We start from the raw sequence: 27728 nt of genomic DNA, 5'->3' as shown, positions 1-27728 counted from the left end.
ACTACAGGCGCCCGCCACCACGCCCGGCTCATTTTTTTTGTATTTTTAGTAGAGACGGGGTTTCACCGTGGTCTCGATCTCCTGACCTCGTGATCCGCCCGCCTCGGCCTCCCAAAGTGCTGGGATTACAAGCGTGAGCCACCGCACCCGGCCTATGGATAGAGCAAATTTAAGTTTGATTTTAAGACACAAGGATAAGGGAGTCTTCTGTGGTAGTTCTTAGAATGTCTTTTTCTATTTTTTTTGTTTAAGGAATGTAGTTGAGATTTTGTTAAGCCGTTATGGCTGGATTCTGCTGGTGTCTTCAGGGACAGGGTATTATCATTTGCATCGTTTAATGTTTTGTTATTCAGGCAGGCTCAATAAAGCACTTAAGAGATTAGAGTTCTGCAGCTGGAATAAATAACAAGGCAAGATGCCCATTCCTACACATGATGCGTTGGACTCCACTGATGCTACTGCAGTGAAAGGCAATCAGTAAACAACTGTGGACAGGACCGAATGGGCTGTTGGAGATTTAGGGGCCTGTCTTGTTCAAGACCAAACAGATACAGAGAGAATCAGGGACAAGGTTTGAAACAACAAAAGGGTGAGCAATAAAACAGCAGTTTCAGGAATATTATTAGTATAAGGAATATATTTCTTCCTTGAAAGAAATACATTGGAATGCATCAAGAATCTCTTGAATATATTTTATCCTTGAAGGCACATTAAATTTGTGAATTTAAGAATTGAGCAAGTGTACTCTCTTTTTTATCTTTTATCTTGCAAACAATTTTGGACCTGCTGTAATTTTGGCATGCTTAATCCCTCTGCCTTCCAGATGAGCAATCAGGTGTATAGCTAGTGTTTTCTGGTCCCCGTATCAATAGGTGAGGGGGAGCACGTGAGGAGGATGAGCAAGAGTATTTGCCGTGAGCACAAGTGTGTCTCACATGGTGGGGTTGGATGCCTTGTCAGGGAGATGGTGTCTGTTCTCTCACAGTAACCCGTCTTCTTTGTAGTGCTTAGCCCAATTCCAGTGAAATATCTGGTGGTGTGATTATTTATTCCATGTCCTTTCTAGCTTTGTGTGCTCCTGAGGACACGGCTTGCTCTGTCCTATTCACCTCTATTCTTAGCTCCATTCACAGTGTCTCACACATGCAAGGTGTTTAACAAATATTTGTTGACTGAGTAAATGGTTGCATGCAGGAAGGTTTGTCTGTCTACTGAACTTAAAGATACACACAGGGCCAGGTGTGGTGGCTCACGCCTGTAATCCCAGCACTTTGGGAGGCCGAGGCAGACAGATCACCTGAGGTCAGGAGTTCGAGACCAGCCTTGCCAACATGACAAAACCCCATCTCTACTAAAAAATACAAAAATTAGCTGGGTGTGGTGGCAGGCGGCTGTAATCCAAGCTCCTTAGGAGGCTGAGGCAGGAAGAATTGCTTAAATCTGAGAGGCGGAGGTTGCAGTGAGCCGAGATTGCACCACTGTGCTCCAGCTTGGGCAACAGAGCGAGACTCCATCTCAAAAAATAATAATAATAATAAAAATAAAAGATATACACAGGTGGGAGCATAGAGGTAAAGTGCACAGGCCTTGGCAGAATTCTCATATTCAGCAACTGACTCTTCCATTGTATTTTGTTTTATTTATTCATTTATTTTGAGACAGGGTCTCTCTGGGTTGTACAGGCTGGAGTGCAGTGGCACCATCACAGCTCACTGCATCCTTGAACTTCGGGCTCAAGGGATCCTCTCACCTTAGCCTCCCAAGTAGCTGGGACTACAGGCGTGCACCACCACATCCAAGTTTTTTTTTTTCTTTGTACAGACAGGGTTTCACCATGTTGCCCAGGCTGATCTTGAGCTCCTGGACTCAAGCAATCTGCCTGCCACAGCCTCCCAAAGTGCTAAGATTACAGGCGTGAGCCACCGTGCCTGGCTGTCATCCCATTTTTAACTATGTGATTTTGGCAACTCATTTCACCTCTCTGTATCTTCATTTTCTCATGTATAAAATTGGATTGTAATTTCAGTCTCATAGAGTTGTTGTGAGGATTAAATGAGTGAATCTAGGTAAAGCTCTTAGTACAAGGCTGGCAATAATAAATGCTCAATAAATACTGACTCCTATTATAAATACTGACTCCTATTATTTCTTAATTACCCATCTTTTAGCTAATGAGAGATATGTTTTAAACTGTTGATTCTCTTTCCATGCAGCTTTTGGATTGCTTTGGGATTCCTGTGTTGATGGCTCTGTCGTGGTTTATTCTTCATGCAAGATACAGAGTGATCCACTTCATCGCCGTGGCTGTCTGTCTGTTAGGTGTAGGAACCATGGTTGGTGCAGACATACTAGCAGGGAGGGAAGACAATTCAGGTGAGACGGTGTCACATGTTTGTGCTTCAGTCACAGCAGAATTTTGTTTATGTTTTCACTTTTATTCTGCAAAGAAACAGTAAAAAGCAGAAAATACATTCTGGTTAACTACATTTAAAATTGTATTTTTAGATTTACTTGTATCTGGTATTTTGTAACTACCTCCACAAAACAATCTGTATGTTCCTACCAGCCCACAGTTTTTCTTCCTTTTTGTTATACTAAATAGTTTTGTTTGTCTCTTGAGAGCAAAGTTTCTTTATGTATTTGCAATAATCTTTTGTCTCATTTAGATTGGTTACTGGAAAACCTACTGTCGATTCTTGTTTTTTTTTGTTTGTTTTTATCAACAAAGAAACTTGTTTACTGGAGTATTTCTTTTTAAGTCACTGTGTAGGTGAGAACACTTTGCCACACTTTGTGTTGAATTCAGTTGATAGTATAAAATCTAATTAAGGTCTATGAATTCATCCAATCTTCAAGTGAGTTAAATGTCTCCTTGGATTGAGAGAGAAAATTAGTTGATGCTATAAAATCTAATTAAGGTCCATGAATTTACCCAATCTACAAGTGAGTTAAATGTCTCCTTGGATTGAGAGAGAAAATTATAGTTGATAGTATAAAATCTAATTAAGGTCTATGAATTCACCCAGTCTACAAGTGAGTTAAGTGTCTCTTTAGATTGAGAGGGAAAATTACTTTGAAAGCAGGTTCCCATTTTTCAAATTGACCTACCCCTTCAATGAACTCCATTAATTTGTCATGTCATGGAATCATTTTCTGAGGCCTTATATTATGATATATATCATCAATTTCTAGCCTGTTAGACTTCTGAGGAGTTAAATTATGAAAAATCACAGCAGAATTGCACCAGAAAGAAGAGTAAGAGATTTTAAACTTCTAGTAACCAGGTTGGGTGCGGTGGCTCACACCTGTAATCCCAACATTTTGGAAGGCCAGGGTGGGTGGATCACCTGAGGTCAGGAGTTCAAGACCAGCCTGGCCAACACGGTGAAACCTCCGTCTCTACCAAAAATACAAAAATTAGGCCAGGCACAGTCACTCGCACCTGTAATCCCAGTACTTTGGGAGGCCAAGGTGAGCCGATCACTTGAGGTCAGGAGTTCAAGACCAGTACAAATACAAAAATTAGCCAGGCATGATGGAGGATGCCTATAATCCCAGCTACTTGGGAGGCTGAGGCAGGAGAATCACTTGAACCCGGAGGTGTAGGTTGCAGTAAGCTGAGATTGCGCCACTGCACTCCAGCCTGAGCGACAGAGCAAGACTGTTTCAAACACACACATACACACACACACACACACACACACACACACTCTCACACATAAACTTCTAGTAACCAGTTTCTTCTTCTTTAGCGTCATATAAATGAACACGAGGTCAGATGACCGCCTGGAGGCATGCTATGGAGGTTCACCTGTTGACAGTGTTTTGCTTTCTGTGGCTTGTCTTCCTGCAGGGAGTGATGTACTGATTGGTGACATCTTGGTCCTTCTTGGGGCTTCCCTCTATGCCATTTCGAATGTTTGTGAGGAATACATCGTGAAGAAGCTGAGCAGACAGGAGTTTTTAGGAATGGTGGGCCTGTTTGGAACAATTATCAGTGGTATACAGCTGTAAGATTCTACAATTTTTCCTAAAAACAAAATTAGCAAATATATTATAGATGATAATTACTAATATTCATTGTTTATTTGGCCCAAATTCACATTTGGAATTAGTATTAGGTGGATGCAAGAGTAACTGTGGTTTTGCCATTACCTAATAACTTGCTGAGTGTCTATTAGAGGATTGTTAAAACATCAAGAATTACTTCCTATTTTCTTAAACATGTGTGTTGCTTAGGATTCCTGATTACCATGTGGTAGAGGCATTTGCCAGTAAGGAGTTTTCTTTTTTAGTTATTTCCAGAAAATATTAACACATTAACTTCCTAAGCTTATTCAAAAACAAAGCATAATATCATATTTTCCTCCTATACTTAACTATTATTGCAGAGCACCTGTAAGGGAGTCAAACATAGCTTTATGAACTCCTTTGGTTTTATTCTTTGTCATTTTTATTAAAGATAGTTATTTTTATATTCTAAGACAAATTCAAAAGTCCATGTAATTCCTCACTTCAGCTGAAGTATAGTGACTAAAATGCTTATAAAATCATGAAAATTAGTATGTGGACCTCTCTGTGACCTCTTGTTTTAATCTTAGATTGATTGTGGAATATAAGGATATTGCCAGCATTCATTGGGACTGGAAAATTGGTATGTAAAGAAATAATTCCTTTTAGTCAGCATTCTTCAACAAACAAATGAACATCTAGAAATATGTGCTTTATTTTAATAATATTTAGACGTCTTTGTAAAATCCAGGAGTGATTTAATACATATCAGCTATAGTGGTTTACATTGAGTTTTCTCTGAAAATTGGTAGATAAACTTCCATAAAAGTTAATTCTTAATCTTTACCTTCAGGAATAGCCTTTGGTTACTCGGAATCCTGAACAAGACTGGAGATTGACCTTTGGTCAAACCAGCTTTCAATTAGATCTGTATCTTGGGTCTTCAAACTTCTTGCGAAGGTTGTCTGCTTGATATAATTTGTGAAGCATTAACCTGAATCGTCAATGGTGTGAAGTCTCCCTCACCTCCCATTGCTCCTGTCATCTGATATTCCTAGGCATCTGCATAAATAAATAAAGGAAAAGAAAATGGTGATGGGACACTCAGAAAAGATTGGAACCTGGTTTAACGATGGGGTGGGGAGAAGTTAAATAGTACATAGATGTCATGGAAGATTGTCTACCATGGTTGATAATTTAATTCAATTAAATAACTTAGATTGCAGGCTGGGTGCGGTGGCTCATGCCTGTAATCCCAGCACTTTGGGAGGCCAAGGCGGGCAGATCATGAGGTCAGGAGTTCAAGACCAGCCTGGCCAACATGGAGAAACCCTGTCTCTACTAAAAATACAAAAAAAAAATTGCATGGTGGCAGGCGCCTATAATCTCAGCCACTCGGGAGGCTGAGGCAGGAGAATCACTTGAATAAGGGAGGCGGAGGTTGCAGTGAGCTGAGATGGTGCCACTGCACTCCAGCCCAGGCAACAGTGCGAGACTACGTCTCAAAAAAAATAGATAAAAATAAAAATAACTTAGATTGCTAGAAAGTGTGTGTGTGTTGAGTATGGGATGAGATTAAAGAAGTAGTTGCAAAGCAGAGATACTGCTAATGTAGTCAACATCCACATGGCAAGCACTGTCCTAAAAAGGATAATTATATTGTGCTGCCTTGGAGCACTTAATTTAATGAGATGAACAAAATACAATGGACCTAATAACTGTCTTTGATGTCTTTAAAGATACTTTATTCTGAATACAATTATACGAATCATGTCCAACCAAACAAAAGCAAAGAAAAGATAATGAATGATTTTTCTTGACACGAGATGTTGATTCTGCCTTTATTGGCCTTTTATCACAGGTATCACTCTGTCCTGGCAGGGTGCGTAGCGAGGGGTGATAAGAGCAATGGACTCAGTCACACCATAAGCAGGATTTTCTGACCTTGATCATCCAATACCTTGTTGGATTTTTTGAGGTCCTTTATCCACATCACAACTTGCTATTAATATTCTTTTTTCGAGAGAGCTTTATGGTCTCATTTGCAATGCTGACTGTTAACAAGGGGCTTTGTAGATAGTATGTTAAAGGGTTAGGGAGTTTTATATGGCAGCCAAGCCTCAAACTCCTTTGTCTTATGATTTCTTGCCCTAATATTAGATATTCCATGTTTTTTTCCACAGCCCTGCTATTCGTGGCATTTGCCCTGTGTATGTTTTGCCTGTACAGCTTCATGCCATTGGTGATTAAAGTCACTAGTGCCACTTCCGTCAACCTGGGCATCCTGACAGCGGACCTCTACAGCCTTTTCGTTGGACTCTTTCTGTTTGGCTATAAGGTAAACAAATAGATCATGTTCAAATAAGAATACTTGCTTGGATCCAAAAAACGTAGCAGGTTTCTTCAAGACTCTAGATCAAAAAATAAAACCTCATCCTCTTGGCAAGAATTTCATTGGTCGGGCCTCCCTTTACTGCTTCTGAATTAGAAAATGGGTTCACATAAGAATTGCCCTTCTAGGGTTTTTCTAAAGAGTGAAATACATGGATTTCATCTTCGATGGTATGGCCCAGGGCACTAGCTTATGGAATTGTTAACACATGTTTTCAGGTGATAAACAAGCTGACCCAGAGCTGCTGTTGACCTTGAGGGACAGTGTAACTTAGCCTGAGCACTAGGAGTTTTTCCATTCATTCTTTTTGCCCTGGTACACAGACAAAAAGTCTGGAGTACCTGATGGAAAGGAAAGAGAGATGGCCAGCTTATCATGCATGCATGATTGGAATGGTTCTGTCTTTGATAGTAATTTTATATCTTTTTTTTTTTTTTTTTTTTTTTTTTGAGACGGAGTCTCACTCTTTCACCCAGGCTGGAGTGCAGTGGCGCAATCTCGGCTCATTGCAGGCTCTGCCCCCCGGGGTTCACGCCATTCTCCTGCCTCAACCTCCCTTGTAGCTGGGACTACAGGCGCCTGCCACCTCGCCCGGCTAATTTTTTTTGTATTTTTAGTAGAGACGGGGTTTCACCGTGTTAGCCAGGATGGTATCGATCTGCTGACCTTGTGATCCGCCCGCCTCGGCCTCCCAAAGTGCTGGGATTACAGGCGTGAGCCACCGTGCCCGGCCAGTAATTTTATATCTTAAAGGTAATTCAGTCCAGTGGTTTTTCAGACTTTTTCTATCCACATCATCATAGCGTTTACAAGCGTAATCTGCTGCCATCAGCAGTGGGTCCTATTACATGTACTAATTCTCAAGGGAGGTGGGGTGGGAGGGAATATATCAGTGTCTTCAAGGGAAGCAAGAGAGCAAATATGGAGTTTGAAAAAATAACATCCTCAGAGAGTCTGATACACCTTCCCTTGAGAATTGATTGAGCCATTCATTTTATTTTATTATTTATTATTATTATTTTTTGAGATTATTTTCTGTTGCCTAGGCTGGAGTGCAATGGTGTGATCTCAGCTCACTGCAACCTCTGCCTCCCAGGTTCAAGCGATTCTCCTGCCTCAGCCTCCTGAGTAGCTGGGATTACAGGTACCCTCCATCATGCCTGGTTAATTTTTGTATTTTTGTAGAGATGGGGTTTCACCATGTTGGCCAGGCTGGTCTTGAACTCCTGACCTCAGGTGATCTTCCCGCCTCAGCCTCCCAAAGTGCTGGGATTATAGGTGTGAGCCACCGTGCCTGGAGGAGCCATTTATTTTAGACATGGAGGAACAAAGGCCCAGGGAGGTGATGTGCAGCTCAGTGACTTACCCTTAGTCAGCAGCTGGTTAATGGTAAAGCCAATACTAAGTCTTAGTTGTCAGTCTTTTATCGGTCCAGGCTTCTTGCCTCTGCACTTTCCACCTTAATTTCATTATTAAGATGAGAGTCTCAAGCTTATGATTGCATCATGTTAAAGTCTCATAATCAGAGAGAACCAAGTATATAGATTTTTTTTTCCAACTTCACAGCTAATTTGAAAATTCCTGGGGCAGCAGTTTAGCAGTTCTTATCTTTTTTTTTTTTTTTCCTTAGATCCAGGGCTTGCTGATCATTCTTTTTAAAATTTTAAGCCTCTTTTAAATGCTTAAAAATTGGGAACCCCAGTCATTTATACCTATTATTTACCATATTATAAATGAAAACTGAGAAAATAAAAAATACTTATTAACTCATTAAGAAAATAATAAATTCATCATGTTATCATTCTTATGAAAAAATGTATTTTTCAAAATAAAAAAATAGTGAGAAGAATATCATTGATTTATATTTAAAAAATCTCTTTACTCTGTGGCTTACTAGAAAACACCTGGATTCCCACATCTGCTCCTTCCTTCTGCCTTGTGGTATCACATGTCATGTAGCTTCTAGAACATTTTGTGGTGCACTTGCAAGACGATGAAAGCGAAATGGGCAAATAGCATTTTAGTATTATAGTAATGATAGTTTTGAGGGCCAGGTGCAATGGCTTACAATTGTAATCCCAGCACTTTGGGAAGCTGAGGAGGGTGGATCACCTGAAGTCAAGAGTTTGAGACCAGCCATGGCCAACATGGTGAAACCCCTTCTCCACTAAAAATACAAAAATTAGCAGGGCATGGTAGCACATGCCTGTAATCCCAGCTACTTGGGAGGCTGAGACAGGAGAATCGCTTGAACCTGGGAGGCAGAGGTTGCAGTGAGCCGAGATTGCGCCATTGCATTCCAGCCTGGATAACAAGAGCAAAACTCTGTCTCAAAAAAAAAAAAAAAAAGTAATAATAGCTTTGACTGTATAGATTCTTCCCCAGGGTTTCAGGTCCCCTCAAGGATTTTGAATTATACTTTGAGAACCCCTGCTTTAGAAATATCTCTTTTCAACCTGGACAACATGGCAAAACCCCATCTCTACAAAAAAATACAAAAATAATTAGCCAGATATGGTAATGTGCACCTGTAGTCCCAGCCATTCCAGAGAGAGGCTGAAGTGGGAGAATCACTTGGGCCCAGGGAGGTCGAGGCTGCAGTGAGCCATGATCTGATCACACCACTGCACTCCAGCCTGGCTGACAGAGCGAGACCCGTCTTTTCTCAGCGTGCCTTCAGTAAAGGATTGCTGACCTGCTTCATATTTTCCTTACAGTCATTTGAGCAGATAGTTAGGATGCTGGCTGTTAACCCGCTAATTTTAGTTTCAGCAGAGGTTATCAGCTATATTTCTTTGTCCTTGTTAAATTTTGTATCCAGACAAATCCTTATTTATGCTATTCCCAGAAGTCGGCCATGAACTCACAACACTTAGCTGAATTATTGATACATTAAGCTCAGTGGATTCTCAGAAATTTCTGCTTAAGGAGTGTAAACCTTTTTGCATTGCAAGGTTACATGTGAAGGAACCAGCTGTTATCTTTGCAGACTTGCTGGTTAAAGTATTCCTGAACTAAGACTGAAGGAATATTTATAGCTTATTGGTAACATCATTTAAAAAAAGCCAGGCCGGGCGCGGTGGCTCATACCTGTAATCCCAGGACTTTGGGAGGCCGAGGCGGGCGGATCACGAGGTCAGGAGATCGAGACCATCCTGGCTAACACGCTGAAACCCTGTCTCTACTAAAAATACAAAAAATTAGCCGGGCGTGGTGGCATACAGCTGTAATCCCAGCTACTCAGGAGGCTGAGGCAGGAGAATGGCGTGAACCCGGGAGGCAGAGCTTGCTATGAGCCGAGATTGCGCCACTGCACTCCAGCCTGGGCAACAGAGCAAGACTCTGTCTCAAAAAAAAAAAAAAAAAAAAGCCAAAGTGTGCCAGGCACAGTGGCTCACGCCTGCACTTTGGGAGGCCAAGGCGGGCAGATCACAAGGTCAGGAGATAGAGACCATCCTGGCCAACATGGTGAAACCCCGTCTCTACTAAAAATACAAAAATTAGCTGGGCGTGGTGGCGCGCATCTGTAGTCCTAGCAGGAGAATTACTTGAACCTGGGAGGTGGAGGTTGCAGTGAGCCAAGATCATGCCATTGCACTCCAGCCTGGGCGAGAGGGCAAGACTCCATCTAAAAAAAAAAAAAAAAAAAAAATTAAAATACATAAAGTCAAGGTGAATCAGAGAAGTCATCCTGATGGGCCCAGATTTTTTTCTGAGAGCCAAATTGTCATAGACTACAATGTCAGCCTTAAGTTTTTCTGTGATGCCGTTGCTGCATTTCATCTGGTTGGTTCAAGTGATTCTTATGCTTCAGCCTCCCGAGTAGCTGGGATTACAGGCACCTGCCACCAAACCCGGCTGATTTGTGTATTTTTAGTAGAGACAGGGTTTCACCATGTTGGCCAGGCTGGTCTCGAACTCCTGACCTCAGGTGATCTGCTTGCCTCTGCCTCCCAAAGTGCTGGGACTATAGGGCATGAGCCACTGAGCCTGGCCAAGAAGTAGTTTTTAAAGGCAGATTGTAAGCTTGATACACTACCAGTTTTAAAAACTGTGTCTAAAATAACTTTGGCTTTAATTTTTTGAAGCAGACAGTTGAGAAAAAGAGGCTCAGAAGTTTTTACACTCATCTGTGTCAGACCTTAAGCACTCTGCCTCTCCTGAAATTGATTGTGAGTGAATATTTGCTGAATAAAGTAACCGCAAGAAACTTCCTGTATAGATCCAGACACAAAGAATTTTACAAGACAAAGAAGTAAGCGCCTCTAATTCAGGAGACTTAATCTCTTTATTAGTCTCTCCATGCTAATAAAAGTGACTCCATTTAATCACCTGCCTTCTTGAGAGAGACATGATAGTTTTTCTTCTGAACATTTAAAAGCCACCAAACCAAATATAACAGGTTTTGAACAAGTTATATAGGTTTTTTCACAGGTAACGGTGAACATTTTATGGGACAGCATGATTACCTGTCAAAATACCAACTTAAGGCTGGGCGCAAGTGGCTCACACCTGTAATCCCAGCACTTTGGGAGACCGAGGTGGGTGGGTCACTTTAGTTCAGGAGTTTGAGAAGAGCCTGGCCAACATGGTGAAACCCCATCTCTATTAAAAATACAAAAACTAGCTGGGCATGATGGTGGGCACCTGTAATCCCAGTTACTTGGGAGGCCGAGGCAGGACAATTGCTTGAGCCCGGGAGGTAGAGGTTGCACTGAGCTGAGACTGCACCACTGTATTCCAGCCTGGGTGATAGAGCAAGACTCTGTCTCAAAAAATAAATAAAAATAACAACAAAAAAAATAAAATTACCAACTTTTAAAAGTTGAGAGTACTCCAAATAGCTCTAACTTCCCCTAATATTCTCTGAATTAATTTTTTTCAACAAACATTTATTAAACACCAGCTATGTGTTGGGCCCTGTGCTATGTATTAGATCCAAGAATGAAAGTCAGTGGTAGGAAATTATAGTTGTCTGCTTAGCTTGACATTATTATTGGTTTTGCATTATCATTTAATCCAGGAAGCATTTTCCTGTCTTGGGGAGGGCTGTGGCTATTACATTCCTTAAGGAATTCTTAAGGTTTAACGTTAAGAAATAATTGAGCATCTACAACAAGTTAGCACATTAAAGCTGTTGGTGACCCAAAGAGCCCACAGCTGGATGTGACCAGCAATCTACTTAATACTCATTTCAAAAAATTACTTAGTTTTTTCTTTTACCTTTGGGAGTGTATCTTGCTTTTTTTTTAATTTTTAATTTTCTTTTTAGTGATAGGGTCTCACTATATTGCCCAGGTTGGCCTCAAACTCCTGGGCTCAAGCGATCCTCCCACCTTAGCCTGCTGAGTAGCTGAGACTGCAGGTGCCTACCACTGTGCTAAGCTAGCTTTCTTTTTCTTCTCTCTCCATCTCTCTCTTTCTCACTCCTTCCACCCCGTCCTTCCTTCTCATCTTCTTTCTCTTCCTTTTCCCTCCTTCCCTAGCCCATTCTGTTTTCTTATTGTTTTTCTCTGTCATCTCCTTATTTGAACTTTTTATTGGGCATAATATGAAACCTAAGCTAATTTAAAACTATTTATTGGTGTGAATAAAATAGAATGCCCCATTCTTATTTTACTGATACAAGTATTTATATATATTTATGGGATACATAAGACATTTTGTTACATGCATAGACTGTGTACAAGTCAGAGTATGTGAGACGTCCATCACCTCGAGTATTTATCATTTCAACTGTAGTCAACCTACTCTGCTGTCAAAGATCAGAACTTATTCCTTCTATCTAACTGAATGTTTGTACCCAATAAACAACGTCCTTAGGCTGGGCATGGTGGCTCATGCCTGTAATCCCACCACTTTGGGAGGCCAAGACACACAGATTGCTTGAGCTCAAGAGTTCGAGACCAGCCTGGGCAACATGGCACAACCCTGTCTCTACAAAAAGAATACAAAAATTAGCCGGGTATGTTGGTGCGCACCTGTAGTCCCAGCTAATTGGGAGGCTGAGGTGGGAGGATTGCTTGAGCCTGGGAGGCAGAGGTTGCAGTGAGCTGAAATTGAGCTACTGCACTCCAGCCTGGGTGACAGAGCCAGACCCTGTCTCAAAACAACCACCAACACAAAAACCTAACCTCTCTTCATCTCCCGTCCCCAATCCACACATCCTCCGCAGCCTCTGGTATCTGTCATTCTATGCTCTACCTCCACAAGATTGACTTTTTAAGCTCCCACATATGAGTGCAACATGCATTATTTGTCTTTTTTTGCCCTAGCTTATTTCATTTAACATAATGACCTCTAGTTCCATCCATGTTGCTGCAAATGATAGGATTTCATTTTTTTTGTGGCTCAGTAGTATCCTATTGTGTTTATATACCATATTTTCTTTATTCATTTGTCCACTGACAGACAGACAGGTTGATTCCATATCTTTGCTATTGTGAATAGTGCTGCAATAAACAGATGAGTGCAGGTATCTCCCTTTGATATACTGATTTCTTTTCCTTTGGATAAATACCCAGTAGTGGGATTGCTGGATTGTATAGTAGTTCTATTTCTAGTTTTTTGAGAATCTCCATACTGTTTTCCACAGCAACTCTATTATACTAATTTACATTCCCACCAGCAGTGTTTAAGAGTTCCCTTTTCTTTTTCTTTTCTTGAGATGGAGTTTTTGCTCTGCTGCCCAGGCTGGAGTGCAGTGGCATGATCTCGGCTCACTGCAACCTCCGCCTCCTGGGTTCAAGTGATTCTCCTGGATAGGTGCCCACCACCATGCCCAGCTAGTTTTTGTATTTTTAGTAGAGACGAGGTTTCAACCTCTTGGCCAGGCTACTCCGAACTTTTGACCTCAGGTGATCCACCTGCCTTGGCCTCCCAAAGTGCTAGGATTACAGGCATGGGCCACCGCACCTGGCCTAAGAGTTCCTTTTCTATACATCCTTGCCAGCATGTTATTTTTTGACTTTTTAATATTAGCCGTTCTAACTGGGGTAAGATGATATCTCATTGTGGCTTTGATTTGCATTTTCCTGATGATTAGTGATGCTGAACATTTTTTCATATACCTGTTGGCCATTTATGTCTTCTTTTGGTGAATGTTTATTCATGTCCTTTGCCCACTTTTTAATAGGATTATTTGTTTTTCACTCTTTAGTTGTTTGAGTTACTTGTATACTCTGGCTATTAGTCCCTTGTTGGATTTACAGTTTGCAAATATTTTCTCCCATTCAAGAGGTTATCTTTTCACTCTGTTGATTGTCTTTTTTGCTGTGCAGAAACTTTTTAGTTTAATATAGTCCCATTTGTCTATTTTTGTTTTTGTTACCTGTGCTTTTGAGATGTTAGCCATAAAATCTTTGTCTAGACCAATGTCCTAAAGTGTTTCCCCTGTGTTTTCTTCTAGTAGCTTTATAGTTTTGGGTCTTATATTTTAGTCTTTAATCCCACCTTGAGTTGATTTTTTTATACGGTGAGAGATAGCAGTTCATTTTCATTTTATACCAATACCATGCTGTTTTGGTTGCCCAGGATTGCTTTGGCTATTTGGGCCCTTTTGTGGTTCCATATGAATTTTAGGATTGTGTTTTCTATTTATGTGAAAAATAACACTGATATTTTGATAGGGATTGCATTGAATTTATAGATCACTTTGGGCAGTATGCTCATTTTAATGAGATTAATTCTTCCAGTCCATAAGTATGGGTCTTTCCGTTTGTGTCATCTTCAATTTCTTTCATCAGGGTTTTGTAGCTTTCCTTATAGAGGTCTTTCACCTCCTTGGTTAAATTTATTCCCATTTTATTTTGTGTAGTTGTTGTAAATGGGATTGACTTCTTGGTTTCTATCTCAGCTAGTTCATTATTAGTGTATAGAAAACCTACTGATTTTTATATGTTGATTTTGTATCCTACAACTTTACCTAATTTATTGATCAGATCTAAGAGCTATTTTGTGGCACCTTTAGGTTTTTCTGGATATAAGATCATGTCATCTATAAAGAGGGATAATTTAACTTCTTCTTTTCTAATTTGGATGCCTCTTATTTCTTTTTCTTGCCTAATTACTCTGGCTAGGACTTCCAGTACTATGTTGAATAGGAGTGGTGAAAGTGGGCATCCTTGTTTTTTTCCAGTTCTTAGAATTAAGGCTTTTAGATTTTCCCCATTCAGTATGATGTTAGCTACTCCATTCCTAATTTTAAAATCAGGTTAGCAGGAATAATCATAAGTTGAGTTTGCTTTTTCCAATTGAAAGGAAAAAAAAGGCCCTGGGTATTTAATTACACATTAGTTATACTACATAGTTTCTCTAATTTTTAGTACACCATTCTTGGTCAGTCTTTAGCCACTCTCTTTCTGTGCTTTATCATGCTGCTAAAAATACATACTGATGGCCAGGCGCGGTGGCTCACACCTGTAATCCCAGCAATTTGGGAGGCTGAGGTGGGCAGATCACGAGGTCTGGAGTTCAAGACCAGCCTGGCCAACATGGTGAAACCCTGCCTCTACCAAAAATACAAAATTAGCCGGGCATGGTGGTGCAGGCTTGTAGTCCCAACTACTCGGGAGGCTGAGGCAGAAGAATCACTTGAACCCAGGAGGCAGAGGTTGCAGTGAGCTGAGATCACATCATTGCACTCCAGCCTGGGAGACAGAGTGAGACTCCATCTAAAAAAAAAAAAATACAGACTGATTTCTTTAATACTTCAACTTTTGTATGGATTTTCAACTCAAATAAGAGGAAATATACAAAGTTCTTAATATAATTTTTTAGACTTTTGGGGTATATCATTTTTCGATACATATACCCAATGAATTAGTGTTGTCATTGCATTTTTCTCTGGGTGGTGGTTTTCAGTCTTAGGAAGGGGAAGGTTGGGGAAAGTCACCAAAAACTCCATCCATACTTGTAAAATATCTGTCAGAATGGGCTCCTGCTCTATTTGGTCCTTCTGGGAACAGAACGTATGAGATGCCTCTCACAGGGCTCTGTTCCCTATGATGGTCCTCACTGGACCTTACACCAGTCACCTCTTTGGGCTTTGGACTCTTCTGGTATCTTAGGCTCTTTCTAGCTCTAAAATTCGGAATCTGCTCAGTCCACCATAAATTTTACTATGTAATACTTGACTACAGAGACAAGATAATGTATTAAATTTTAGCAAAATGAATTTCATTGAATAGCACACATTGAGAGGCTGTGGAGCAGATGCCACTTCTGTACTTCCACATTTCATCATAGTCGTATGTTCCTCTGTTTCATACCAATATTGTAAGCTGTGTCTAGGGTCTGAATGGGGCTCTCTGTGGTATCCATGATGACCTTTTATTTTCTCCACTAAGTGGGACTATATGCAGAGTGGGGTGTAGCTGGATTATGACAGAGAAAAGCAAAGGTCCATTTCTCCTAAAGATCCAAGGATCCAGGTGGCTTATGTGCCGGGTGCTGTTGACAGAGTCCCATCATTCACCAGCATACATGGGGAGGTTTTGTGCATTAGCATCTCCTTAGGCAACTTTCAGGAAAAAGATCATGATGCCAGGGGTGGTGGCTCTCGCCTGTAATCCCCTGCACTTTGGGAGCCTGAGGCGGGAGGATTGCTTGAGCTCAGGTGTTCGAGACCAGCCTGGGCAACATGGAAAAACCCCGTCTGTACAGAAAACACAAAAATTGGCCAGGTGTGGTGGTGAGTGCCTGTGGTCTCAGCTACTCTGGAGGTTGAGGTGGGAGGATCACTGGAGCCTGGGAGGTGGAGGCTGCACTCCAGCCTGTGCCACAGAGTGAGACCCTGTCTTAAAAAAAAAATAAAAATAAAAAAAGATTATGAGAAGGTAATCATCAAAGCACAGTTGGCAAAAGCCAGCAGCAAAGGTGTGTATGTGAGGGGCACAATTCACTGCCTGTTCTTCCCTTCTAGTTTTCAGGACTCTACATCCTGTCCTTCACTGTCATCATGGTGGGGTTTATCCTGTACTGCTCCACCCCGACTCGCACGGCCGAGCCGGCTGAAAGCAGCGTGCCTCCAGTCACCAGCATTGGGATTGACAACTTGGGGCTGAAGCTGGAGGAGAACCTCCAGGAGACCCACTCTGCTGTCTTGTAGCTGGAGAAGATGGCGCACCCATCCCCCACCAGGATAAAGCAGAGCCTGCTGCCTGCTGAGGGTACACTTGGGGAAATAGCAGACTCAGAGTGGACACTCTACAACCCTGGGTTGGATCCAGCGGTTAGGTTTTAGAAAGGAACACTAAACAAAGTTCGAAAGTAGAAATACCAAAATAGAGCAGAAACCAAGCTAAGAGTGCGTTTCTGTGTTTGAGGACCAACATCTGTTCGTGTTGAGGAGATGAAGTGCGGACTCCACACTGGGGTCTTAGAGGCTCCAGTGGGAAAGCAGGACTGGGGAGAGATCAGGAGTGAGCCAGCCTCAGGCCAGGGCAGGAAAGCAGGCTGTCCAGGCTGGGCTTGGTGGTCAGGAACAGGGGCAACTCACGGTGGCTCTGGAGTACGTTTCCTCTATCAGAGGCTTCAAGGTTTTTTTTTTTTTTTTTTTTTTTTTGCTGAGGCAGTTATTGTCCACAGGCCTTTGGGTAGATGAGGCCTTGGGTCTGACTGCATGTGGCAGAAAACGGGTGGGTCAGCCCTTGAAAAGTCCTGAGATATAATTATTATATCTCACACAAGCATTAAACTGGAGTGCAGTAAACCTAGGAACCCTCCCACAATTGTTTTTTTTTTGTTTGTTTGAGACGCAGAGCCTAGAGTGCAGTGGCACAATCTCAGCTCACTGTAACCTCCGCCTCCTGGGTTCAAGTGTGAGTAGCTGGGATTACAAAAGTGTGTGGCCCCACGCCCAGCTAAGTTTTGTATTTTTAGTAGACATGGGGTTTCACCATGTTGCCCAGGCTGGTCTTGACTTCCTGACCTCAAGTGATCTGCCTGCCTCGACCTCCCAAAGTGCTGGGATTACAGGCATGAGCCACCATGCCAGGCCTGTTTTGTTTGTTTTTATAGAGAGATGGGGTTTCGCCATGTTGCCCAGGCTAGTCTCAAATTCCTGAGCTAAAGCGATCTGCCCACCTCGGCCTCTAAAAGTGCTAGGATTACAGATGGGAGCCACTGTGCCTGGCATGTTTGTTTGTTTAAAACATTTCTCCATCACCCATTCCAGGTCCCAGAGCAAACTCTCTGCTCTCGGAGCCTGTGACACTGGATATGTGCTTCACAGTTTCAGTCCCATACTCTCCAACATTTTTCAGAGCTCCGTATACAGGTAGATGCCATCCTTTCTAAAAACTTCTCATGACCTCCTGGAATATTCCTATTGATCTCATTTTATTTAGCATCAGCTCAAGAAACTACGTCTTAGTGCACATTATCACAACAAAGAAAAAGCTTTGTTTTTATAACTGGTAAAAACAAGAAAAGATTATCATCAAAATGAAAATATAAAATTAATCATTTCTCACCGAAGAGTATGCCTGGGAGCCTCCAGTTGTTAAAAGAGGATACTATTACTACTTCTTATCAAAAATTTGTAATGCCCTGTGATTTTTATGATACTTCTTCAAAGTGTTAATATGTATCATTAGTATAATAACAACCAACAAAATGCCACTTTCAGAAAACTCTGTAAATTTTTTGTAACAATGTAAAAAAGAAATGGGGAGTAAGTGTTCACATCATTAAAAGGCTTTGAATTCATGGAAATACATCAACTAACTGTGTGGTTTCTTTGATTAACTAGTTCCCCTTGTGGATTTTTTTTTTTTTCCAGTAAAACCATCCTTCAAATCCATCAAAAGCCTTGTGGATTTTTTCTTTCTTTTTTTTTTGAGTCTTGCCCTGTCACCCTGGCTGGAGTGCAGTTGGGGCCATCTCAGCTCACTGCAACCTCTGCCTCCCGGGTTCAGCAGTTCTCCTACCTGGACTACAGGTATGCACCACCATGCCCAGCTAATTTTTGTATTTTTAGTAGAGACAGGGTATCACCATGTTGGCTAGGCTGGTCTCGAACTGACCTCAAGTGATCCACCAACCTCAGCCTCCCAAAGTGCTGGTATTACAGGCATGAGCCACCACACCTGGCCTCCTTGTGGATTTTGAATGACTTGATGTATTCAATATTTCTTCATATTCAATTTTTCAGAGTGATATCCTCTGTGGGGTGAGGCAGGCCTGTCTATTTGGGGACTATGCTGGGATTCAAGGGAATTCAGAGCAAGCTCACCGATCATTTGCAGGAATAAACATTTTCCAATACTGAATTACCACAATGAGTTTTTTTTACTTTTTTGAGTGAAGTAACCTTCCATTTTCTGCAACCAATTAAAACTGCCTTTCCAATTGATGTTTGGTTTTTGCTCCCTAACATTAACAATGATGAGAGTGGGAAAGGTTATGTTAAAATGTTTGGCTCTTTTAGGAAGACTTTCAGTTTGATTAGCACGCTGACGGTTTAGTTTTAAATTTGTGCTATTTTGCTCGTTTCATTTTATTTACACCAGTGACAGCTGCAGTCAGAACTGCAGTTGCTGATCCTCCAAGATTGCTGTTGGTGAGCAGGGTCATTCACAAAGTCTTTGGTTACATATTTGGGTGTTTAGGATACATATACACTGTGATGGACTTTAGAAAAAGGAAGTAGGCCGGGTGCAGTGGCTCAAGCCTGTGATCCCAGCACTGTTACCTGCAGGTCTTTGTTCTTAGAGCTCCCAAGATGGCGGCAAGCCTTTTGTTCTCTGACCTGGGGTTCTTGGCCTCAATGGATTCCAAGGAATGGAACCTTGGGCCATGTGGTGAGTGTTTGTTATAGCTCTATTAGAAGCCGTGGGTCACTGAAGAGAACCATGGAACCCAGCAACTAGTGTTCAGCTTGATTAGGACGAACCTGGGCACTTAGCCGTGCAGGAACAATGGCGAGCCTTTAGCCCGATCAGGAGCGGCAGTGGGCGCCTCACTGGATCAGGAGCACAGTGGACACTCTGCCAGATCCAGAGGGGTGAAAGACAACGGTGGGTCTGCGACAGCAGCAAACAGTGGTGGACGGCTCGGCTCGAGCCGTAACAAATACGGACAAGAAGAGTGTGCAGTTGCAAGATTTAATAGAGTAAAAACAGAGCTCCCATAAAATGGAACCCAAAGGGGGTTGCCCGATCCGGCTCAAATGCCTGGGTTTATATCCTAATCATTGTCCTCTCCCCATGCTGTCAGGCGATATATGATTTGACTATTTCTTTACCTCCTGCTTTTAGCCTAATTTGTATTTTAGTGAGCCCTCTTTACTACCTGATTGGGTGTGAGCTGAGTTACTAGCCCTGTGTTTAAAGGTGGGTGAGGTCACCTTCCCCAGCTAGACTTCGGAATTCTTAGCCTAGGAAATCCAACTAGTCCTGTTAGCACTTTGGGAACCTGAGGCAGGCAGATTACTTGAGGCCACGAGTTGGAGACCAGCTGGGTTAATATGGTGAAACCCTGTCTCTAAAAAACACAAAAATAAGCTGGATGTGGTGGCATGCACCTGTAGTCCCATCTGCTCCAGAGGCCGAGGCTGGAGGATCACTTGAGCCCGGGAGGTCGAGGCCCCAGTGAGCCGAGATCATGCCCCACTGCACTCCAGCCTGGGCAACAGACCTTGTCTCAAAAAAAAAAAAAAAAAAAGAAAAAAAAAGAAAAGAAAAAGGAGGTAGCATTTTTTGAACCCTAGGAAACCATCCAAATCTCAACCTATCTGTGTTGACTTTTTTTTTTTTTTTTTTTTTTGAGAGATATACTCTTGCTCTGTTGCCCAGCCTGGGATGCAGTGTCCTGATCTTGGCTCACTGCAACCTCTGCCTCCCAGGTTCAAACGATTCTCCTGTCTCAGCCTCCCAAGTAGCTGAGACTACAGGGATGCACCGCCACGTCTGGCTAAGTTTTGTATTTTTAGTTGAGACGGGGTTTCACCATATTGGTCAGGCTGGTCTCGAACTCCTGACCTTGTGATCTGCCCACCTCGGCCTCCCAAAGTGCTGGAATTACAGGCGTGAGTCACCATGCCCAGCCATCTCTGTTAACTTTTAGAGATATACTTTGTTTATATATTCAAAAACATAAAATTTAACACTTTTAGAGAATAATTTTTGATGTATGTATTATACTAGAAAATACACCACCATAAGTGAAGGTTAATGTTTTAACATAATTGAGTTATCTCACTTGAGTCTGAGTGCTCTTGGAGAAATCCGAAGTCACCCCTTACAACTAATATGATGTGTCCCTCCTCACTAAACAGATATTGAATGTTTATCGTGTCTAAGTATTTTTTATGTATGTATACCAGTTTATTATAAAGGATACAGATGAAGATATGTGTAGGGCAAAGCATGGAGGAAGGGGTGAGGGGCTTCCATGCTCTCCCTGGGCATACCACTTTCCAGGAACCTTCATGGCTTCAGCTATCCAGAAGCTCCCTGAACTCACTTTTCTTGGATTTGTTTTGTTGAGGGGAGTCTGGCTCTGTTACCCAGGCTGGAGTGCAGTAGCATGATCTCGGCTCTCTGCCTCCTGGGTTCAAGGAATTCTTGTGCCTCAGCCTCAGGCATGAGCCACCATGCCCAGTTTTTTTTGTTTGTTTGTTTTTTGTTTTTTTTTTTTGGTATTTTTGGTAGGTACGGGTTTTCACCACATTGGCCAGGTTGGTTTCAAACTCCTGCACTCCAGTGAGCTGTCCGCCTTGGCCTCCCAAAGTGCTGGGATTATAGGTGTGAGCCACTGCGCCTGGCCCTCTTGTGTTTTTATGGAAGTTTCCTGATTCAGCATTCCTTCCCCCAGGGTATAGGGTGGGACTCTCCCTGGGGAGGGTCTGAAGACCCACAATCAGAAAAGCTGGCAAGGTTAGAGTCCTGCCTTGGGGCAGGTGAAAGGAGGGCAGGAGAAATATTCTGTTTCCTGAGGCCTAACCCAACATAACAAAAGACTGTAATGGGGCTATGGTAGTTAGGAACCAGGAACTGGATGCAAACTAATATATATCATGACACCATAGGCCACCTCTGGTTTTCAACCATGGATCCCTTACAGCAAAATAAATATACAGAATCTTTAATAATTACTTTAGTCCATCATATTGTGTGACTGTCTCCCAGGCAGAGGCCACTCAAGTTTGCAAGCTTCCTTTTAATCTTGTCAGACTCCAAAAGCAGGAGTGGTCTTGGCAGGCACACTGCTTTGCCCTTTCAGGCACCTGGGATCATCGAGCTAAGAGACAGTGTCATCTCTTGCTCTGAGTCTCTTTAGAGTCATTAATATGATATTGGATTTTCCTCAATTTATAATGCACTTTTTATTTTTTTCTTGGCTATTCCTCCTTTTTTCCATCTGTCATTTAATTTTACCCCAATTTTTCCACTTTTGGAAGGGACATTAGGTTTGGCCACTGTGCTGATTCACGTTGCTGGTAGCAGTACCTGTCTAGCGAGTGCCTCCTCCTCAGTCCATGCCCATTCATAGAAGGAAGGGTCACATAGGTTCTGAACTAGTGAGCCTTTTTTTTAAGACAGAGTCTTGCTCGCTCTGTCACCCAGGCTGGAGTGCAATGGTGTGATCTCATCTCACTGCAACCTCTACCTCCCGGGTTCAAGCGATTCTCCTGCCTCAGCCTCATGAGTAGCTGGGACTACAGGCACACACCACCGTGCCTGGTTAATTTTTGTATTTTTTTTAGTAGAGACGGGGTTTTATCATGTTGGTCGGGCTGGTCTCGAACTCCCGACCTCAGGTGATCCACCCACCTCAGCCTCCCAAACTACTGGGATTACAGGCCTGAACCACCACGCCCAGCCTGTGTTTATTCCTAATCCCAATTTTTCCAGATGGGGTGAAGGCACAACCAACCCCTCATCAGGCCCTTAGGAATTCTGACAAAGTTTAAAAACATAGTGACAGTTTCCTGCTTAGAAATAATTCCTGCTTGTAGCACTTGTAGTTACAGCTCCGGTCCTAGGACTGCATTAAGTAGTGGAGAGAAAAAAAAATTTTTTTTGGCCAGGTGCAGTGGCTCATGCCTGTAATACCAGCACTTTGGGAGGCCGAGGCGGGTGGATCACGAGGTCAGGAGATCGAGACCATCCTGGTTAACACAAAAAAATTAGCTGGGCATAGTGGTGGGCGCCTGTAGCCCCAGCTACTCGGGAGGCTGAGGCAGGAGAATGGCGTGAACCCGGGAGGCGGAGCTTGCAGTGAGCTGAGATCGCGCCACTGCACTCCAGCCTGGGCGACAGAGCGAGACTCCGTTTCAAAAAAAAAAAAAAAATTTTTTTTTTTTTTTTGAGGTGATTTTGAAACCACCTTTGCAAAATTATAACTGAGACAATGAAAGAACTCTAACCTAACCAACTCTATCTTGCTTCTAATCTCCAGGCTGTCTTTGTTTATTCCTGGGCATAGGCTGAGCTAACTTTGGGAGGAACTTAGTTTATAGGCTATAGTTTAAAACAAAGATGAGGCTGGGCATGGTGGCTCACACCTGTAATCCCAGCACTTTGGGAGGCAGAGGTGGGCGGATCAACTGAGGTTGGGATTTCAAGACCAGCCTGGCCAACGTGGTGAAATCCTGTCTCTACTAAAATACAAAAATTAGCAGGGCATGGTGGTGGGTACCTATAACCCCAGCTACTTGGGAGGCTGAGGCAGGAGAATCGCTTGAACCCAAAAGGCAGAGGTTGCAGTGAGCCAAGATCACGCCATTGCACTCCAGCCTGGGTGACAGAATGAGACTTTTGTCTCAAAAAATAAGAGTAAATAAATAAAACAAAAATGATAACAGCCCTTTCCCCAAAACAAGCCTCCTTGCCTGGGGACTAGACTACTAACATCAGCCACAAGATAAAAAATTTTGGTTTAGGAGTCATGCAGCTGGAGGCTACAAGATTCTGACCCTTTCTAAGCTGCTCCTATGATCAGTGCTTGAGATATTTTGCAGACCCTGCACTTGATGGATCAGCTGGCACCACCCAGATTGACTAACTGGCTCATCTGATCTGTGGCCCTCACCCAGGAACAGACTCAGTGCAAGAGGACAGCTTCAATTCCCTATGATTTCATCTCTTACCTAATCAACTAGCACTCGTAGCTCACTGGCTTCTCCCCACCCACCAAGTTGTCCTTAAAAACTCTGCTTCCCGAATGCTTGGGGAGACTGATTTGAGTAATAATAAAACTCGACTCTCCCATACAGCTGGGTCTGTGTGAATTGCTCTTTCTCTATTGCAATTCCCCTGTTTTGATAAATCAGCTCTGTCTAGGCAACAGGCAAGGTGAACCCACTGGGTGGTTACAATTTGGGGAAGAAAGAAAAAATTATAGTCATTATACCAGTGTATTCCTCCCTTGGCAAGAATTGTATAGTCATTACCAACATCCTCCCCAGCCCCCCTTTCACCAGATTAACTAGAAGGAGAAAAAAAAATCTAGTGGGGGAGATTCTAGTTCCACTCATTTTGAGTGTGAGCACACACTCGTGAAGGTGTGTAAGCCAGCCATTCATAATTGTATCCCCCCCACTTTGGGAACCAGTGTTTCAATTGTCCATTCTACTTCTCTATTACTCTAAGAAGGGTATCTCTCCGCCTACTGTTGGACGTTATGAGTTGTGTACAAGTAGTTTCAACTTTCCCAATAATGTAAATAATCAAGGAACTTGAAAACCTTGACCTCTCACTTTAATTATCATCTAGCCCAATTCCCTTTTTAAAGATAAATAAAGGAAGGCACAGGAAAGCGATGTGATTTGTCTGAGTTTTACGCCAAACAAAAATGGATTCCTAGTTCATTACTAATTCTCAGACTTAGCAGAATGTCAGAAACACTGGAGATGCTTTTAAAAATAGAGATTATCAAGCCCTATCCCAGAACTACTGAGTCAGTCTCCAGGGGTGGAGGCCAGGGATCTCTGAGCACACATTTCCTAAAATATTTTGCTTAATAATAAACCTGGGCTTGGTGTGGTGGGGCTCACACCTTTAAACCCAGCCCTTTGGGAGGCCAAGGCGGGAGGATCGCTTGAGGCCAGGAGGCCAGAAGTTCAAGGTCAGCCTGGGTAACACAGTGATACCTTGTCTGTACAAAAAAGAAAAAAAAATTAGGCAGGGTGGCATTCATCTGTAGCCCCAGCTCTACTCAGGAGGTTAAGATAGGAGGCTCACTTGAGCCCAGACATTTGAGGTTGCAGTGAGCTATGATTGCCACCACTGCACTCCAGCCTAGGTGACAGCAAGACCCTGTGTCAAAAAAATAAATAAATAAAATAAAAAAATAAACCTCTATCTCTATAGGGATAATGGTGTAATGGTGAAGTAGAGAATCTCAGGTGACAAAAATTCTATCTGTCCATCAAGGTTGATCTCAAATGTAGTCTCTTAGGAACGCTTTCTCAGCCTGGGTCCCACCTCCCTTTAAGCTTCCATAGTCTTTGCTCATATCTTCCTTTTAGCGCTTACCACAGTGCTTGCGGTTTACCTACCTGCCCTTCTTCAACCCAGTTGGAGCTCTTGTAGGTCAACAGTGGCCTTTTTTCCTTTTTTTTTGAGACAGGAGTCTTGCTCTGCACCAGGCAAGAGTGCAGTGGCATGATCTCGGCTCACTGCAACCTCCGCCTCCCAGATTCAAGCAAATCTCCTGCCTCAGCCTCCAGGGTAGCTGGGATTACAGGCACCCGCCACCACGCCTGGCTAACTTTTGCATTTTTTAGTAGAGACGGGGTTTCATCATGTTGGCCAGGCTGGTCTTGAACTCCTGACCTCAGTCGATCCGCCCGCCTCGGCCTCCTTAAGTGCTGGGATTACAGGCATGAGCCACCGTGCCCGGCCCCTTTTTTCATCTTTCTAGCCCATCGGTCAGCTCACCTCTTGGGTTAAATAAACTTTACCTTTGGAACCAGTACAGAACACTGAAGGGGACATTGACCTAAAGTAAAGCCTTCTATGCAGACACATGTGGTTAGCAAGTTGTCCTACCCTGTTCTGTTCTTTCCTCCTGTGCCTTTTAGTCCTAGTCTTTCCCTTTGCCTTGTCTCATCTGGAGAGGGGCAGAGGAGTTCCAATCAGGGCATCCCAAGTTAAAAAACAATGTCCCAGAGAAGCAGTGGTATGAATGACAGCTATTATATCATAATACTGTGCAAGGCTATGCATCCTGGTTTAAAGAAATTTGTGAGAACTGGGAGTTTAACCAGCCTGTATAACACTGCTTCCTTGAAAAATTTATTTTCAAACATCTGGCTTACATGAGATCTTAAAGTTTTTTTAAAAATAATATATTTTAATCAATATATTTAAAATATTATTTCAGCGTGTCACTAGCCACATTTCATGTATCCAATAGCCGCATGTGATGGTGACCACCCTGTTGAACAATGAGGTCTTAACTTCTTCAAATTAGACTGTTAGAGTAGGTGGGTAGGCAAACATGAACACCGCAGGAGAGGGCTCTCCCTAAGGAACCTTAGGCAACCATCCGGTGATGGTCAGGCGGTTTTTAAACTCTCTGTCTTAAATATAACTGGTCACAGCCAGCACCAGGGAAAGGCAGTCTCCCAACAGACAGAAAACACCCGAAGCTGGTTATCAGCAGCTTCTCAATAAGATCTTAGGAGCTGAGTGAGTGTGCTCACCCATGCACACTGACGCAAAATGGCGGAGTTTAACTGGTATATGATATCCCTCTAGGAAGGCTGGACTGGTAAGGGCAAAATGCCTCAAATGAGCATGCGCACAACTTCAGTAAACACACTGCGCATGCAACCCCTCCCAAGTGCTGGCAGGCACTGTGCACGGGGACAGTCCACCCCAAGGAAAAATCAAGGGAGGAGAGACTCAAAACTCCATTCGGATCTCTGAAGTCACCTGCTTGGTCCTCTTCCAAGTGTACTTTACTTTTTTTTCCTGCTCTAAAGCTTTTTTCTCTTTTTTTTTTTTTAGAAAAAAATTGAGACAGAACCTCACTCTGTTGTCCAGGCTGGAGTGCAATGGCGTGATGTTGGCTCACTGCAGCCTCTGCCCTCCGGGTTCAAGTAATTCTCCTGCCTCAGCCTTCATAGTTGCTGGGATTAAAGGCGCACGCCACAACGCCCAGCTAATTTTTGTGTTTTTTAGTAGAGTTGGGGGGTCTCACCATGTTGGCCAGGCTAGTCTGGCCTCAAATGATCCGCCTGCCTCTGCCTCCCAAAGTGCTGGGATTACAGGTATGAGCCACCACGCCTGGCCCCTGCTCTAAAGCTTTTTAATAAACTTTCATTCCTGCTCTAAAACGTGCTTGGTTTCTCACTCTGCCTTGCCTCTTAGACTAATTATTTCCTCTGAGGAGGCAAGAATTGAGTTGCTGCAGACCTGTACAGAATCACCGCTGCTCACAAGACTGTCCGAGGGATTGTTGATATAAATTGTCTTATTAGAGAGATTGAATCTAAGTTATCACAACATTTAAAATCAGAAATACGTTTGATAACAACCATTTTCTTTTTTTTTTTTCCTTTTTGAGACGGAGTCTTGCTCTGTCACCCAGGCTGGAGTTCAGTGGCACAATCTTGGCTCACTGCAAGCTCCGCCTCCCGGGTTCACGCCATTCTCCTGCCTCAGCCTCCCGTGTTGCTGGGACTACAGGCGCCCGCCATCATGCCCGGCTAATTTTTTGTATTTTTAGTAGAGGCAGGGTTTCACCATGTTAGCCAGGATGGTCTTGATCTCCTGACCTCGTGATCCGCTCACCTTGGCCTCCCAAAGTTCTGGGATTACAGGCGTGAGCCACCGCGCCCGGCCAATTTTCATAAAGAATCTTTCAGTGAGTATTTTACTATAAAATTCCATTCATGAAGATAAGAAGTAATTTATCTAAATGCGTGCTGATCCCTGAGGCTAAAAATCAGGAGCAAGCACAAGCTTTTGAAACACATCTTCTTTAGTTGAAAACCTCCTCTAAGGCCGGGCGCAGTGGCTCACGCCTGTAATCTCAGCACTTTGCAGGTAGATCACAAGGTCAGGAGTTCGTGACCAGCCTGGCTAAGACGGTGAAACCCCGTTTCTACTAAAAATACAAAAAAATTAGCCAGGTGTGGTGGTGGGCGCCTGTAGCCCCAGCTACTCGGGAGGCTGAGGCAGGAGAATGGTGTAAACCTGGGAGGCTGAGCTTGCAGTGATCCGAGATCGAACCACTGCACTCCAGCCTGGGTGACAGAATGAGACTCTGTCTCAAAAAAAAAAAAGAAAAAAAGAAAAAAAGTCCTCTAAATGCTTTTTTTTAGCCTATTAGAACAATATTTATTGATTTAAAAATTTTTTTGTAGACA

General features: G+C 42.8%; 1 protein-coding gene and 1 long non-coding RNA gene across 13 annotated transcripts in view; one reads left to right on the top strand and one right to left on the bottom strand.

Annotated features, from left to right (window-relative positions):
• The window catches only part of SLC35F2 (solute carrier family 35 member F2), a 103915-nt gene that overhangs the window by 50105 nt on the left and 26082 nt on the right, over positions 1-27728 (top strand). For 4 of the 12 annotated variants that reach the window (XM_063636487.1, XM_063636488.1, XM_063636486.1 and 1 more), the window contains exons 5-9: positions 2214-2373; positions 3854-4010; positions 4602-4654; positions 6195-6349; positions 7450-8108. In XM_063636487.1, the coding sequence (XP_063492557.1) occupies positions 2214-2373; positions 3854-4010; positions 4602-4654; positions 6195-6349; positions 7450-7719 (795 nt within the window). In that variant the 3' untranslated portion in view covers positions 7720-8108. Of the gene's footprint in view, positions 1-2213; positions 2374-3853; positions 4011-4601; positions 4655-6194; positions 6350-7449; positions 8229-16325; positions 18127-23369; positions 23622-27728 lie in introns of those variants that run through there. The other 8 variants (XM_055272979.2, XM_063636493.1, XM_063636491.1 and 5 more) reach the window with 6 other exon arrangements.
• LOC134736219 (uncharacterized) overlaps positions 13407-27728 on the bottom strand; it is a 64772-nt gene continuing 50450 nt past the window's right edge. Inside the window, exon 3 of the long non-coding RNA XR_010120097.1 lies at positions 13407-16200. This is a non-coding gene — a long non-coding RNA (uncharacterized lncRNA). The remainder of the gene's footprint in view (positions 16201-27728) is intronic.

The sequence above is a fragment of the Symphalangus syndactylus genome, chromosome 3 (genome assembly GCF_028878055.3).
Source record: "Symphalangus syndactylus isolate Jambi chromosome 3, NHGRI_mSymSyn1-v2.1_pri, whole genome shotgun sequence".
Lineage (NCBI taxonomy): Eukaryota > Metazoa > Chordata > Mammalia > Primates > Hylobatidae > Symphalangus > Symphalangus syndactylus.
Note: the sequence above shows the minus strand (reverse complement) of the source record. Positions and strands in the feature narration are given on the sequence as shown.